Genomic DNA, 16,044 nt, shown 5'->3' on the forward strand with positions numbered 1-16,044 from the left:
GCTTTGAGCAAGCTTGGAAGCAGGTTAACCAGTGCTGCACCAGGAAATTTGTCTTAGGCCTTTTACCAGATGCCTGTAGAAGATGAGCAAGCTCAAAACTCTTACGCTTTACACCTGGAGAATCCTTGGGCATATTGTCCAATATACTATTTCTATAAAGGGACTTAACAGCAGCCTTTCCTCTCCCCGCAACAGACTTCTGAATTGTAGTTTTACAAAGAAGTTAAAAATCTGTTAGGAGTGATAGATTCTGATAAGGAGAAAAAAAGTACAGCCCAATAAATGCACAAAATTACAGGAAAGATGTCTTTTAAATGATAAAAATTGGCCACGTGTTTTGGTTTGGTTAAAATTAAAATCTCGTCAGCTGCTGTTTGTGGAGATAAGCAAATCTAATAATTTGTCAGAACATCTAGAATGTACTTGTTATCTTACATTGTATTTTGACATGGTTGGGATTTTTCTTTACCAGAGAGACCATCTAGAGCTGTATATCAGTGTAGCAAAATGCCTCTCAGAAATGACAGATGATGAAGCCAATCGAGTTTCCCAGATTACTGAGGTAATAACATATCTGTATTTTTTGTTTCATTATTGAGGTGGGAATTACAGTTGAAGAGATGATTACGGTATCCTTTTGGCTGAAGCTAGTTTTGCTTCATATTTGTTACTGGCTAATTTCAGGAAACTATCTCTGTCTCACTGTGGGGTCTCATGTCTAGTAGTATGGTTGGATATGTAGTAGTGTGGATGGATAGATGGATGAATAACTTTTTAACCTAATTAATTCCACTTTGTCAAGAGCATTTTCGTGTCACCTATGGGCAAAAATAAGTATGGGACAACATCTTCAATACAAAAACCACAAGAATGGGAATATTCTGACCAAAGCACTTTCTGTGCGTGGAAGGTATAAATAAATAGTTCTGTTTTCACATTTATTTTTCTTCACCTGGTACTTCTCCTTTTGAAATGAAGAAAGGTGGCTGATTGAAAAACAGGCTCTATCAACTTTTACACAAGATAATTAACAAGTACCCTTCACACCCACACTCCAAGGATGAATGAGTAAAAAGTAGCATACCAGTAAAGTTGCCAGATTTAGCAAATATAATACAAGATATCTTGTTAAATTTGAATTGCAGGTAAACAATGAATAATTTTTTAGTATAAGTATATCCCAATGGACCTATTTATTCAAATGGCAGCCCTGCATACCAGGTAATAAATACCAAAGGTCTAGAGAACTGTGAGCCCTCACATAGCTCATGGACATCTTATCATTTATTTCACTTGATGGCAGGTTTGCCTATTCAGTTGAATCCTTGAATTTCTGCATCGTATAGCAGTGATTCTCAAAATGTGGTCCCTGGACCAGCAACATCAGCCTGGGAGCTGATTAGAAATGTAAATTCTGGAGTCCCACTCCAGACCTCCTCAATCAGAAACAATGGAGGTGGGGCACAGGAGTCTGTGTTTTAACAATCCCTCCAGGTGGTTGTGTACATCCTCAGGTTTGAGAATCACTATTAGAATATTCGGAATATCAGCATTTTGGAGATTAGTTTGTTTTAATCAGAAACAAACAGTATAAGGAAATGCTTAAGAGAATGGACTCTGGAGCCTCACTGCCAGGGTTTGAAATCAGCTCTGTAATTTACTAGCAATGTGACCTTGGTTAAGTTTCATAACCTCTCTCTGACTCAGTTTCCTCATTTATAAAAGGGAGATAATAGCACTTACCTCCTAGGGTTGTTTTGAGAATTAATTGACTTAATCCATGTTAAGTTCTTGGGAAAAGTGCCTGACTCAACGTGTGTACTCAGTAATTATTTATTACCATAATTATTACATTCATGTAATTTATTATATCCTATTATTATATTCATGTAATATAGTTGGAAGTAATGCATATAATTTACTTTGTAGTACTTAGAGCTAACAGATGCTGTGTTATTCACTTGGGTTCCTAAAGTGCCATTCAGAACATTGTCACTAGAACATTCTAAATAGTGTTCTGATATCTCCAAAAGAGTTAACTTGTTCCACTGAGGTCAGTGTTTCTATTCATTTCTGGAAAGAATAGAGGTAAGAATAAAGTAGTGGTGAAGAGCTCAGACTCCTCTAGGTTCCAATTCTTACTCTGTCACCTATAGTTATGTGACATTAAGCAAGTTACTTAACCTCTGTTCCTCAGTCTCCTCATCTGTAAAGGAGGGATGTTAATAGTAATTTACTGCATAGGATTGGTGTGAAAATTAAATAGTTAATGCAGTGGTCCTCAAACTTTCTGGTCTTAGGGCCACTTTAGTGTCCTAGAAATTATTGAGGACTCCAAAGAACCTTTATTTGTATGGGTCATATCTGTCAATATTTACCATATTAGAAATTAAAACTAGGAAATTTAAAAAATATTTACTTAAAAGGAATAATCTAAACCCAATTGCATCTTAAATAAGAAAAAATATTCTCCAAAAAACAAAAAAATTAGTGAGAAAGGTGGCATTGTTTTACATTTTTGCAAATCTCTTTAATGTCTGGCTTAATAGAAGACAGCTGGATTCTCATAGCTGCTGCTTCAGTCTATTGTGATGTTGTTTTGGTGAAGTGTGTGAAGAAAATCCAGCCTCATACAGATACGTAGGTGGAAAGGGGAAGAATGAGTTAATTGTCTTGTCAGATAATTGTGGATTCTTTCTTGGATACTGCACCCAAACTGAACAAGTGGTAGTTTCTTATACGTTAGTTGCACTGTGGATCTGAAACCATATCAGTGAACTTCACATACTCTGTTACATTAAAATCCACTGGTCTATCTTGCTCTCTGGGTCTTTTACCAATGCATGATTTTGTAATATCATACATTGGTCATTTGGAAAATATTGAGTCACTGAGTTTTAAAAATCTTCCAAATGTTGACACATTTCATTATATAATATCAAAACATAATATTTTTCAATATCCCCAACAGTCTCATCCAAAAAGTCTCTTATGTATTGGGAAGCTGCCAAAGTCATAGTAGCAGATACAGATTCTCCAGAAACCTAATTTTTGCTTAAAAGCTCAGATTTTATCATTGGCAACAAATACTGTCAAGTACTTTCCTTGAAGTGACAGTCTCACTTCCTTCAATTTTAAGAAAATAATCTGTCCAATACTCAGTTTGAATAACTATAGTTTATCCATCAATCATTCTTTCAAGTAAATGGTGTTCCATGAAAAGAGTGGCTATTTCAGCTCACAGCTCAATCTTACAAGTGTTTTTCCTTGAGACAACCATCATACTTGGGTGTGCAGCAGAAGTCCTTTATGCATACTTCCCGTTTTGTCATACAGAATGTTAAAAAGATGTGTACTCAAGGGCAAAAGTTTAACAAAGCTAATAATTTTTATTGTTTACAAGGATATTTTAAATGAAACTAGGTTTTTAAAAAATTACAAGTGGCAGTGAAAAATACAATGAATATTACTACAGTTTGGTTCTATTATGAATATAGTTTGACCTCACAGACCCTCTAAAAGGGTCTTGGGGTCTCCAGAGGACTGTGAACCATTGAATTAAGACATGTTAAGTGCTTAGAATGGTGCCTGGCACATAATAAGTACTGTATTTGTTATCATTGTTATTATTTGTGTATCCTCACTAAATATCATCACCACTTAACCCCTGAAATCATTTATGGTTTTTATGAGAAAACAGGAGGTGACATTACAACCCCCTGTGTGTGTGTACATTTTAATACAGCACACAGGCAGATATGTCACATGCTGCAAGAAATAAACAGTTTTAGCATTTGGAATAGTAATCCAGTTCAAACTCACCCTTTCTGTTTTGCCCTTGCCCTGACGTTCTATAATGACTTCAGTTAATTTAATAGTAACTGAACAATTTGCTTTTTTGCAGAGCAGCATAGAAAAGGCTGCCTTTGTCAGACTGTACTTGGTCTCTCAAGGACGATCCCCCTTGATGGGCTTGACTGATATGCTCAGTGTTGCAGTTCAGCACCATGAAAAAGACACGCTGGCCTGGATGATACTGCACAGCTTATACCAGGCACGGATTGTGAGCCATGCCAACACAGGTAAGGCCAGCCTGGGGCAAGCATCAGGAACAGAAAGATCCCTTTTAAGTTGTAATTGTTTCCTCAACTTAACATCTAGTTTAATGCTTCTTGACACAGGCGAGGCCTTATTACTCCAAAGAGGAGCACCTTGGCTGGAAATGAGCAGTTACAGCTCACAACATCTACTCTTTGCAGATGGGAATGAATTCTATGGATGATTTTTATATTGTATTTGGACCTCCAGGCCCGCAAGGATATAAACAAATTTATCAGGTTGATTCTGCGTGCTTCAGTTTCCCAAACAGACAGATGTCCCTCGATTCTGCCTGATGTTTTCAAGAAAATGGCTTTGGGGCGGTCCTTTAACAAACAAACCAAAAAAGAAAATAGCAACAACAAAATTAAATAGTTATTCTATAGAAGAACCTCTCAGGGGTGAGAAGAGTAAAATCTAGACACCCTAACTACATCAAGCCAGAAGCTCCAGGCCTGAAGCTCTGCTGATGAATCTATATGGTGCAACTTTTAGACCATTTTAGAATTTACACTTTACTAGTCATCTGAAAAGGCAGCTCCCCCATGTCCCCTCCCATACCTTTGGTCATATGCTCACAATATCTTGAAGCTACATTCAGTTTCTGAATGGCACATGGCTTAAGCGAATCAGATGTGGCTGGGAAGCCCTTGTGACTCTAGGTAAGCTACTCACATTTTTGTGCCCCATTTTCCCATCTCTTGTATCTTCAAGGTTTTGAGAGAAAGCTGACAAACATAATTGTAGTACTCTTTTCAAGACTGTATGGAAAATTTTGATTCATCCTCCTCTTTGGTAACTGAGATAGTTATCTCGTGTCTGCAGTAGTGTCTGCCCAATGAAAAATGAACTTGTGATGAGAAACTAGATGTTTTTCCTCTAAATTGAAAGTATATTTATCAGGAAGAAATCTAGTAGGTGTTCTCAATTAAGCATGAAGATACATGAAGTAAACTGAAATAAATTTGATATTGCCTATGATTCTAACTAGCTAGCTTCCAGATTTAGTTCCCATTTTCCTCTTATTCACTACATTTTGAAAGCCTTCCCAAGTAGTCTTTACTGTGCTGGGAATCCTCATTTAAAAAAAATCAATATTTATGCTGGTGTTTGTTCTCCAGTTACCCTGTAATAGCTGGTTTTTATTTCTTTTTATGTCTTTGGGATAGGTTTTCTCTGTGATTTTGGCATAAATTGGGAATATTTAAGCAAAGGGGTCTATAAAAACAACTAATTATCCAAGATTCAACATTAATGGCTAGTTGGCGTGCCAGATTTCTCCTAGTGTGTTTACCATTGAGAGAGAAATTCCAGTAAATGCATTTTATAACTAGTAGGTGGGTAGGTTTGAAGAATAAATTAGTTTTTGAAAATAACAAAATAGGGTCATCTGACATGAATCGAGTCAAAGACCTCTCTCACGGGCTATCACAATTCTCAGGTGTTGCAAGAGGACTTGACACACTGTCACGGAATCCTCACCAGGGTCTCTGCTTTAGCTATGATGACTATTACTGATCTCTTTTGAATTTCAAAGGAAAACTATGGTCTGGTAAGAAAATTTCTTTTTTCGTTTCAGGCGTGTTGAAGAGAATGGAGTGGCTCTTGGAACTGATGGGTTATATCAGGAATGTTGCTTACCAGTCAACCTCTGTTCAGGGTGTGCCTCTTGATAAGGTACAATCTAGAAGCATAATTTGTGGCTTCCTTAAAATATAGAATTTATATTTGCTCTCCCAAAAGAGGAATATGTTGCTACCTGCAGCTTTCTTTCCCTCCTTCCTTTTATTTTTGGGGAACAATGGTGATAACTCTCTAATGTCACAAGGAAACTAATGTTCTTCAGGCTCTTGGAGATACCCATACTGCCCTTTGAAAAGTATTTTCAACAGAATGTGTTCCTGATAGGCAGTACACAGAAGACACTAGCTGGAGAGGGAACCCCAGGTCCTGTGTATTTGAGCTTGATCTCACAAAGAATGTGGGGTACTGGGCTATGGCCTCTGCACCGGCCCAGAGTATGGCCTCAAATACCTGGTTTGAAGAAGTTCCTGAAATACACGCAAGTAATCTGTGTTTGCACCTGCAAAATGACCTATGACCCAAAAAAGTTTAACAACCACTGGTATTGGGTGAGTTGAAAAAAAAGATTAGTAAATAAATTGAAGACTGTACTTTCCTACTCTACTAATTTTCTTGACTTAGCTGCTGCTATGCATTTTTTAGTAGTAGGATTTTTTTCTATAGGCATGAAAAACCCGTTTCATGGGTATCCTGTTTACTGTGTGAGTAAAATTTGCATAATTTGGGATGTTGTTTGAAATTCTGCCCAGCTTTTCTGAGGAGTTGTGTGTCTTTTTGAAATTTTAATTAGTGAGATTAGGAATTTTAAGAGATTGAGGAGTACTTCTTAAAGTTTTTTTTCTTTGTGAGGAAGATCAGCCCAGAGCTAACATCTGATGCCAATCCTCCTCTTTTTGCTGAGGAAGATTGGCCCTGGGCTAACATCTGTGCCCATCTTCTCCTACTTTATATGGGACACCGCCACAACATGGCTCGACAAGCAGTGCGTGGGTGCACACCCGGGATCCAAACCTGCGAATCCTGGGCCACTGCAGCGGAGCGCGCGCACTTAGCTGATTGCGCCACCAGGCCGGCCCCTTAAACTTTACTTTTGGACTAGCTGCCCTCTTTTTCTTCTAAGTTTTTGTTAACCTTTCTGTTTTCTTAAAAAATCTTTTAAAACTTAGAAAACACAGATAAGCAGAAAGAAGTGTAATTTATTTATTTATTTATTTTTAGGAAGATTGGCCCTGAGCTAACATCCGTTGCCAATCTTCCTTTTTTTTCTTTTTCTCCCCAAAGCCACAGTACATAGTTGTGTATCCTAGTTGTAGGTCCTTCTAGTTCTTCTGTGGGGGACGCCACCTCAGCATGGCTTGATGAGTGGTCACTAGGTCCATGCCCAGGATGCGAACCGGCGAACCCCAGGCCACTGAAGTGGAACATGTGAACTTAACAGCTACGCCATCGGGCCGGCCTCAAGAAGTGTGATTTAAATCACAGTTATCCAAAAACTCAGAGGTGGCCCTTGTTACCACCATTTCTACAAGTGTCTCGATTAGTCTAAAAATCTAAATGGATGGATTCTGGACAGATTTTTAAAAATGCCTGTGGAGAGTCATTCGTTGTTGTTCAAAAATAGAATCAGATTATATGTATTTTTAAAAATCAGTTTTGGCCACATAACAATAAATCTAAATATCCTTGTCTATATGACTCTTAGTTAATTTTTAATCTCTTTGAAAATACCAAAACAGAGGAGTGTTTGGATCTCAGTATGATTAGGAATTAAATAAATTATGTTTCTCCTGAAATGTTAGAGCAATAATAATGAAATTGTTGGGCCTTCTGTCTTTACAATAGGGGATCCCCAAAACCTCCCAAAGCCCTAAAATGTCTCTTTTCTAAGCATGGATATGGAGTTCACCATTCAGGCCAGTTCCTCTTCTGGAGTGGATGTGGGGCAGGAGGAGGGGTGGGTGAACGGGAAGATAACATTGCATCATGATGGGGGCTGTGTATGTAAGGATGTGTTACTTTCAATTGTTAAAACATGTGACCTAACCTTGTTTCTATTTCCATTGTAGGCTTTGGACTTCTTGTTGCTGATATTTGCAACCGCAGTGGTTGCATGGGGGGACCACGCTGCCCCTCTCCTCCTTGGCCTCAGTGCCAGTTGGTTGCCATGGCATCAGGAAAATGGCCCAGCTGGGCCAGCATCAAGCTTCCTTGGCAGGAGTCCAATGCACAGGGTCACTCTGCAGGAGGCTCTTACTCTCCTTCCCAGTAGCATGCCTCTTCTGCTGCAGAAAGAGCCGTGGAAGGAACAGACCCAGAAGGTGAGGTTGGCGGCCACCTATTTACCAGGGCAGGCAGCCTTTTTCTTTTCAGCACTTGCTGCTGTAGAATTGAGGTTGAAGTTAAGTGAAACCTGAATCACACCACCGGCTTTCATACTCAGCCTCAAATCTCAGCCAGATACAGAGCCTCAGAGATTGAAGCCAGCCCAGGCTCAGGGTAATTGAAAACAACAGTGACAACAGCAGCAACCTGCTTACAGTTGGGAGTGACGTGGAAAGAAAAGCTTATACTTGCCTTCATTTATTGAAGGCACATGTATTCTTGATCCTGAGGATGAAAGGATGAGTGAGTCTCTGAGAACTCAGAATCTCAGAGTGAGGACAGACAGGAAGGCGAGTTCAAGATTGCAGGGTGGTATGATAAGGAGGATACAGGTGATGAGCAAGAGAGGGGGATGATCAACCATGCCTAGGGGTGGGTCAGGGACATCTTCCGAGGGGAAACGTGAGTCTGGAGCGTCCATCTTGTATATTTAAGGTTCCCCACAGCTCATTCCATCCTACAGCTGTGTTCCAGGTGCCCATCATGCTCCTGGCCTGTGCTAGATACTGTGGAGAGATTTGTAAAGGCCTGATGCCATCACCCTCGCCTGAGGAAAATCTGAACTGTAGGAAGCACCTTCTGGGTTTTAATATAGAGATTCCCCAGGCTGTCGTTCAGAGAGTATGAAAACACTGTGCTTCCTCTACTTCTCATTACATGGCTCTGACTTGTCTTTAATACAGTTAATTGGAAGATTCTTCTTTGAATCCTATTTAATCAAAACTGGATTTTTATGAGGTCGAAAGCTTAAAACTGACCTTTCGTGGCTTATTCTTAAAATCTGAACATTAATCTTTAAAAATATTTCTGAACTGTGGACCTTAGCCACGTACAACTCCACTGAGCGTCTCAATCAAAATGCCTTTGTTTTCTTAAACCTGATAAACATTAGTATTGTTGCCCCAAATCTTGTGTTTTCTACTTCATTTTAAGTCAAAATAAATTTAAATGTGGTATCCCCTCATGTTCTTTCTGGCCTGGGACATCGTGTTCACTTTGGACTACAGTGTACACATCCTGCATCTATTATGTTTTTGTAGGGCTTGATTTATTTACTTAACAGTAGGATATTATAAAACAAAATTGAGAAAAAGAAAATAAACAAAGGAAATAATTTTTTAATTAAAGCAGGGAATTAAGAATATTTTCTTTATCTATTTTACTCTTTCTTCAACTCAGCTTCTATGTCCAAAGATAAAATGCCTAGTCCGTATGAGTAATGTATGTGTTTTTTAATGAGCCAAGGTTGGCAACATTCAGTCATCAATGAAATTATCCTGTATCTAATTCAGAAGCAATTTTGGCTGCACCCTGGGAGATCAGTCAAACTTATGAGTACTGTGAGTTTCTACCTCATTTGCAGGATTTATTTGCAGTTAACATGCTTGGCTCTACCTTGTAAATTATTTTATGTCTTTTCTCTTGCATTTCAACTTCCTGTTTCATATCCATTCAGGCACAAACTGTTCTCATTTACAAAAACATTTTATTTTAGAAACAAGGGCTTACATCTGATATGTTTTCCTATTTATTGCCCAGCCTCAGAGCCTAGGCCTAGACTCTGCACATAGAACCAGGTGGGAGGCAGCGTGATGCGAAGCAAGAGCATGGGGCTTTGAAAAGCCAGGTGTACTAGAGTTCAGATCTTGACTCTGCTGTTCACTGGGAATGGACTTAGGCAAGGATCGCAAGCTCTCTGGGCCTCTCACAGTGATGAGAGATAGTCTTCATCACACACAGGAGGCCCTCTGGGCCCATGTCTGCCTCACTCTCAAAACCTATAGCTGGTCTCAGGGTATTCAGCAGGGCAAGAAGGTTTGAGTTTGCTGGGTCATTTGACTAAAAGGGAGCTGTGTCCAATTCCACCATCCCTTGTGGCTGGTCCCGGTTCATCTCCACTCCCCCAGCCCAGACATGTATTGCCTGGGGACTACTGCACTGATATGCATGTATGCAGGCCCAAGGGTATAACTGATCTCTCCCTGGTAGTGGGATTGTCTTCACTGATATGGTTCTTCATTTTTCACCCTAGTTCATTGACTGGCTATTCAGCATCATGGAAAGCCCGAAAAAAGTCCTTTCAGCAAAATCAAGGGATCTTTTAAAAGGTATTACTTCTGTGCTTTATGCCCAAAGTAGATGAAAACCATCCAGTATTGTCTGTGCTGCAGAACAGCATTCTACTGATATTGGTTCCTGAAAGGGCTCATTCAGGTTCAGTTTAGAGAAGTAATCTGGAGCTCTCACCAACCTGGCATTTTGAATTAGAAAGTGGATTTAAAAGAGTTTCAGTGCCTTTAAATTGAACTTTTAAACAGTTTTAAAATGTTTTATTATAATGATAAAATATGACTTTAATTAAAATTTAGAAAATTCAGAAAAGTAAAGAGAAAAAGCAAAGAGGAATTCAGAGTCCCATTGCCGAGTGACAATTCTGATATTCTAAGAAGTTTTTGGCCCCTCTGTGTATGAGTGTTGTTTAACATACTCATAATCATATACAATTGAAAAAATACATAGACACTTTGAGTACTGCCTTTTTTATTTTAATAGCATTTAACCTGGTCTTACACTGACTTCATAAATAGTATTTTTAATAGCTGTATAGTATTTTGCCAAGGGAATTGGACATTTCCCATGCTTTCAGGCAATTAGATGGTTTTTGTGTTTTTATACTTCTCTATTGATTTGTTAAACTATGACTGTAGGATCCACAAACATAGAAGATCTTTTTGTGAAAATTATGTACATTATTTTATTACTCAAATCTGAGAAGTCATTTCAGTGTTGACTCTGTGGCCTAAGACAGCTTGGACTGTCATTTGTGTCTTGGGATTTGGGGGTCTGGATCCTAGAAGTGGCCACTGTTGATGTGCCTGACAAGCTGTAAGATACTGCACTGGAAAGTCTCGCCTTGAGGAAGTCACCCGGCGGCCTGCATTTGTGATAATCCATCTGGCCAGCCTGTGTCGTAGTATGACCATATTTTACTTTAAGTATGGTATAATTTATTGGTTGTCAAACAAGCAAGATTTCCCTAATGTGCTGGTTCTGATCCTTCTCCCCACCCCCAAACTAGGTGGAGGGCATGTATAGGAAGATGATTCTGATCAACAACAGAACTTCACTAAGAATCATGGCTATGGTTTGACATATTTTCACTTGATCCATCCCTAGAGACTTGCTACTAGGATTTCCTCCATTTATTTGCCTCAGGGTGTTTGGACTCATTTTTAATGGCCATGGGTCCATAATACCATTGGTTGCTCCAAACATGTACAGTTGTCCCTCAGTATCCATGGGGGATTGATTTTAGGACTCCCCTGGGATACCAAAACCCACAGATGCTCAAGTTCCTTATATAAAATGGTGTGACATTTGCATATAACCTATGCACATTCTCCTGTTTATGTAGTTATTTGGGTCAAGGAAGTACATGTTCACCTGATTATATAGTCAAGGGCTTATTAGAGTCACACGCAATAATTGTGTAACTCTGGCTTACCTACATTCTCTCACACTATTATATTTTAAATAATATATCAATTATTTATATCAGTTTCCTAAAATAAGATATATAATAAGTTACATAGAGGGATTACTCAGAACTTTCCTGCTTTAAATTGATCCCTGAGGGGCCCATGACAGATAAGAAAAAGTGTGGACTTGTGAGTACATGTTCAAATATAGTTTAGTACAGTCATGCTTGCTCCATTGTGCCCATGAACCTGACTTTGTTACAGGATCAGTTTTTTTTTTTACCTTTTAACTAAACATTTAATGGAAAAATCATACTCATGTAGAAAAGTGCACAAATCATAAGTAGATTTTTACAAAGGGAACGCACCTATCTAATCAGCACCCAGATTAAGAAAAACATCACCAGCATTCCAGAAGTCAGTTTTTGTTTTAATTGTGCAGAATTTCCTGTTAACTGATTGCAGGGTAACTTTTTTTTTTAAAAAAAAGAAACCTTTTCCCAAGGCTTTATTAATAGTTTTCTGCCATTAAAATTCTGCCTAAGGCTTGAAGGGAATTCTTAGTCTTTAAGATTAGCCAAGTGAGAAAAAGCCAAGTTCTCTTCTGACACTTTTTGATATAAATGACCTTTTCAAATGCAGCATCACCAAATGCAACCATGTACTTTATTTTTTGTCCCCTTAGCCACCCTGCTGTCCTTGAGAGTTCTCCCAGAGTTTAGGAAGAAAGCCGTATGGACCAGAGCGTATGGTTGGTGAACAGTTCTCAGCTGGATGAGGAAAACCATAGAAATGGAAGAAGTTTTCAGAATTCATGCCTGGGATCGCTGAGACATGATGCAGAGAGTTATGGGTCCTGAAAGGGGGACATTGCTTCAATACCCAGGCCAGTTGACACTGAAATTAGAACTTGAATTTTCTTTTATTTGGCCAGAGTTCAATCTGAAGATTTTCTTTGTGAAAATTTGACTATATTATCTCCTAACCCTTAAATTCTAGTAAAATGATCTTGTGAATTTTGTGCATATGACTTTTATTTGTTTTAAGGCATGGGGAAGATTTTGGTAGCAAAGCCAAACTATAGTGGTGACAGTGGCATCATGCTCTATTTCCCATGAAGTCTCTGGCTGATATTCACTGACTCAATGAATCAATGACTCAGTGAGTTAGACACATTTTCTCACTGATAAAACCCTCTCTTGGAACTGCTATACACATTTAAATAATATGCTTAGTGTTGAACATTAGCTGAATCAGATTCATTAATGGTGGCTATAATTTTCTTATGCTTAGGTCTCTTGAATGCAAGTGAAAGTTACCCAATTCAAAATAGCTTCAGCCAAAAAAAAAGAGATTAGTTCACAAACCGAGAAGTTTAAGAGTAGATCTGATCAGGCACAGCTGCATCCGCTGGGTCAAAGAGCACCATCAGGGCATGAGATCACTCTACATAGTTGGCAAGATGGGTGCCAGGAGCCTCAAAGAGCAGGAAAGGTGTCTTTGCTCATAGGTGTGGCAGAAGCAACATGGGGAAGACTCTGGTTCAGCTTGGGTTGCTGAACAACCATCCAGGCCATAGGAGGTAGGGTACTGTAATTGGCCAGGGCTGGGTCATATGTCCGCTGAACTAGGTTCCCCCAGAAGAAAGATGATGAGATGTTGGGCAAACATGTCCTCAAAAAATCAATCTTTTTCATAAGTACAAATCTTTATCTTAATCAGGCTGACTAGTGGCCTAATGACAAATAAATGACAGTATCCTCAAGGGTTGCATTTTACTCAAGGGCTTGAGAATCAGCCAGCATTTTAATTTTGATCTGTTTTCTAATTATCTTTCCTTCACACAGCCTTTAATCAGGGCTGTCTTTAACCACATATAAACGTACTGATGTATACATATATGGGATCATTTTGTGCCGCTAGAATAATGTACTTTTGTGTCTATCATGTTGTCGCAGTGCCTGGTACTTTACGAGCACCATGGAACTTTTAGTATTCCCGTGTGGCATATACCTTCATGTTGTCACCAAGTGTGCCTACCACTTAGGTTAAAAATAGCTCTACTAGTTTTATTTTCCAAATATATGGATTTGTGATTCCAGGTTTCAAATATTTGTGGTTCACTGTGTAATTCACACCCTGTTCCCAGGTCATAGTTCTTTTTTTGCTGAACCTCATAGAATACCAAGATGCTTACAGAAAAGAGGGAAGGGAAGATGAGCTCTCAGGTAGTATGTACCTACATTGTCAGTATTTCATATATATTACTTCCTTAGAGTTTGGGCTGGAGGGAAATGAATTTGAAGGAAGCAGAAAGGTAGAAAATTTACTTTAGAAGCCAGCTTCCCTCTCCTTCCCACCCACACACACTTTCTTATACTTCCTACCAGTTAGAGGTTGAAATTCACCTAATGTTTATTGTTGGTGCCAGGCTGTGTGTGCACTAGAGCTTTCACTTGTATTATTTTATTGAACTCTTGCAACAGTACTGTGAAGAGGCATTATTTTCTATTTTAAAATGGAGAAAACACATCTAAGAAGTGGCAGAGCTATGCCTAGAACCAAGATCCTAGAACCCCAGATCCAGTGGTCTTTCTACTACATCAGGCATCACCTGCTTTAAGATGAAAACTCTCACCAAAGATTAAACCTCATTCATGCTTAATATCGATTGCTACAGTCAGATAAAAGAAACACCCCTGCCTCATAGTAATAAGCCTCTGGAATTGAGAATTTTAGGAGTTGAGTGTGAAGGAACAGGTTGGCATGGGTTGAAGGACATGCGATTCCTGGGCCAGCTTGCAGACATGGATGGCAATAAGGAACAACGAAGAGGAAGTGGGCACTGAAGAAGTACTCTGCATCCCTCCTCCCCCGCCGAATCAGCAGGCAGAGCTTGTTAATGCTCAAGGAAAGGGATGAACAAGCAGCCCGGTCTTCTAAACCCAGACTGCCTTTTTCAATTCAAGCCAGTTTCTCCCCGTTCAAACTTTGTCCCTGCTCCTGGCCTTGAGAAGAAAACAGAAAGGAAGGAATAAGATAGATCTCTATCCTTTCTACTCTAGCTCCCTCTTTGTTTTCAGGAGTCTTGAGTTTAAGATTCATTAGATTTTCCTATTCATGGGAACCTCTAAAGACTCTAAAATGTGATTCTAAATTTGAAAATCTAAAGGTTCTAAAATCCATATATTCTAAGATATAGGTCACTGGAATAATAAGACCCTTTCTCTTGGTTACTTTATGTCCTCAGGTAAGAATTAAGTTATTCTCAGGATATTTCAGTTCTCCAGAAACCAGAAGTCTCTGCTTTTTTAGACCAGATGTTCCAAACTATATACAAAAGGAGACATTTCCTTACAAGTCATCTTCTGTTAGTTTTTGAAATCACAAGTTGCCAAGACAAATAGCATGCTAGGGTATACTAACAAATTAATATGTGGGGTTAGAGCCATGTTGTGTGTCTCAGAAGTATCCAAACACTCTGACTTTTGATTTGAAAAGTGTACATTTGGAACAGATGTTGGGATCCAGGCAAGTGCCTAAAATCGTCTTTGTGTGTTATTTGTAGTGTAATGGCTCCATGGTAACTAATGCTGTTAATAACCAACCATTTTTGAAGTTAATTGCTACAAGTTAACTTCTCTAAAATAATTTGACTGATAATGATATTATAATTGTATAGGGAGTAAGACATTATTGAGGACTCAACCAATATCTTGAAATAACTTAGTCACTTTGAAAGTAAGCAGTAGTTTTAGATTCTTGGTAAACATTTTTGTAAATTGCTGTTTTAGAAGAGAAATCAGATCATTTGGTTAAGAGGATGAGGCTTCTTTAAAGCCAGAATTGTAGGTTAGGTCCTGGTCAGTTTGTATGTCTGACCGCAACCAGCCTATTCATAGCTGCAGGCATTTCAAACGGAACCAGGGAACAGAATGTGGCTGGAACAGTTTACATCCTTCATCATTGTTGTGAAAAGACACCTCACAGCATCATCTTCATGTATAAATATGTATCATCATTGCTCTGGTCCTGGATAAGGTAATATGCTTTTATATTTGCTGGAAGGAAATATTTTATTCTGATCCTGGAAACTCTCAAGTCTCATCTTTTTTAGCATATGATTCATAAAGTATTTATGAAGTTGTGAGTATGCATCTAATCTGTTACTCTTCATAAACAGTACAAAATTCTCTGAAATGGCAATCTAGAAACATCATCTGATTCTTGTCAGACATAAGGAACTTGTGAAATAATTTCCAGCTAAATTATTGGATATGAAACAGAATAAAAATGACAGTGATGACTCCTTGGAGTGGGTTTTATTTTTTGGATAAAAGAAATAAGCTACCTCACAAAATAGTTGTGAGAGTTAAAAGCATATAAGCATATATGCTTTATAAATTCTAAAATGTAATGTAAATGCTATCACTTTCGTATGTTTCACTGAAAATAAATAGTAGCTGTAATGCTTGAACACAGGCCTGAAAACATGTATGCT

At 38.6% G+C, this 16,044-nt stretch overlaps 1 protein-coding gene across 1 annotated transcript in view; it reads left to right on the forward strand.

Moving 5' to 3' along the window:
* The window catches only part of FOCAD (focadhesin), a 269,185-nt gene extending 256,619 nt beyond the window's left edge, over positions 1-12,566 (forward strand). The window contains exons 39-44 of the mRNA XM_058565883.1: positions 473-562; positions 3,905-4,082; positions 5,678-5,775; positions 7,749-8,000; positions 10,097-10,172; positions 12,229-12,566. Of these exons, the coding sequence (XP_058421866.1) occupies positions 473-562; positions 3,905-4,082; positions 5,678-5,775; positions 7,749-8,000; positions 10,097-10,172; positions 12,229-12,302 (768 nt within the window). The 3' untranslated portion in view covers positions 12,303-12,566. The remainder of the gene's footprint in view (positions 1-472; positions 563-3,904; positions 4,083-5,677; positions 5,776-7,748; positions 8,001-10,096; positions 10,173-12,228) is intronic.
* The last annotated feature ends 3,478 nt before the right edge of the window (positions 12,567-16,044 follow it).

This window comes from Diceros bicornis, chromosome 22, assembly GCF_020826845.1.
Source record: "Diceros bicornis minor isolate mBicDic1 chromosome 22, mDicBic1.mat.cur, whole genome shotgun sequence".
NCBI classification, from domain to species: domain Eukaryota; kingdom Metazoa; phylum Chordata; class Mammalia; order Perissodactyla; family Rhinocerotidae; genus Diceros; species Diceros bicornis.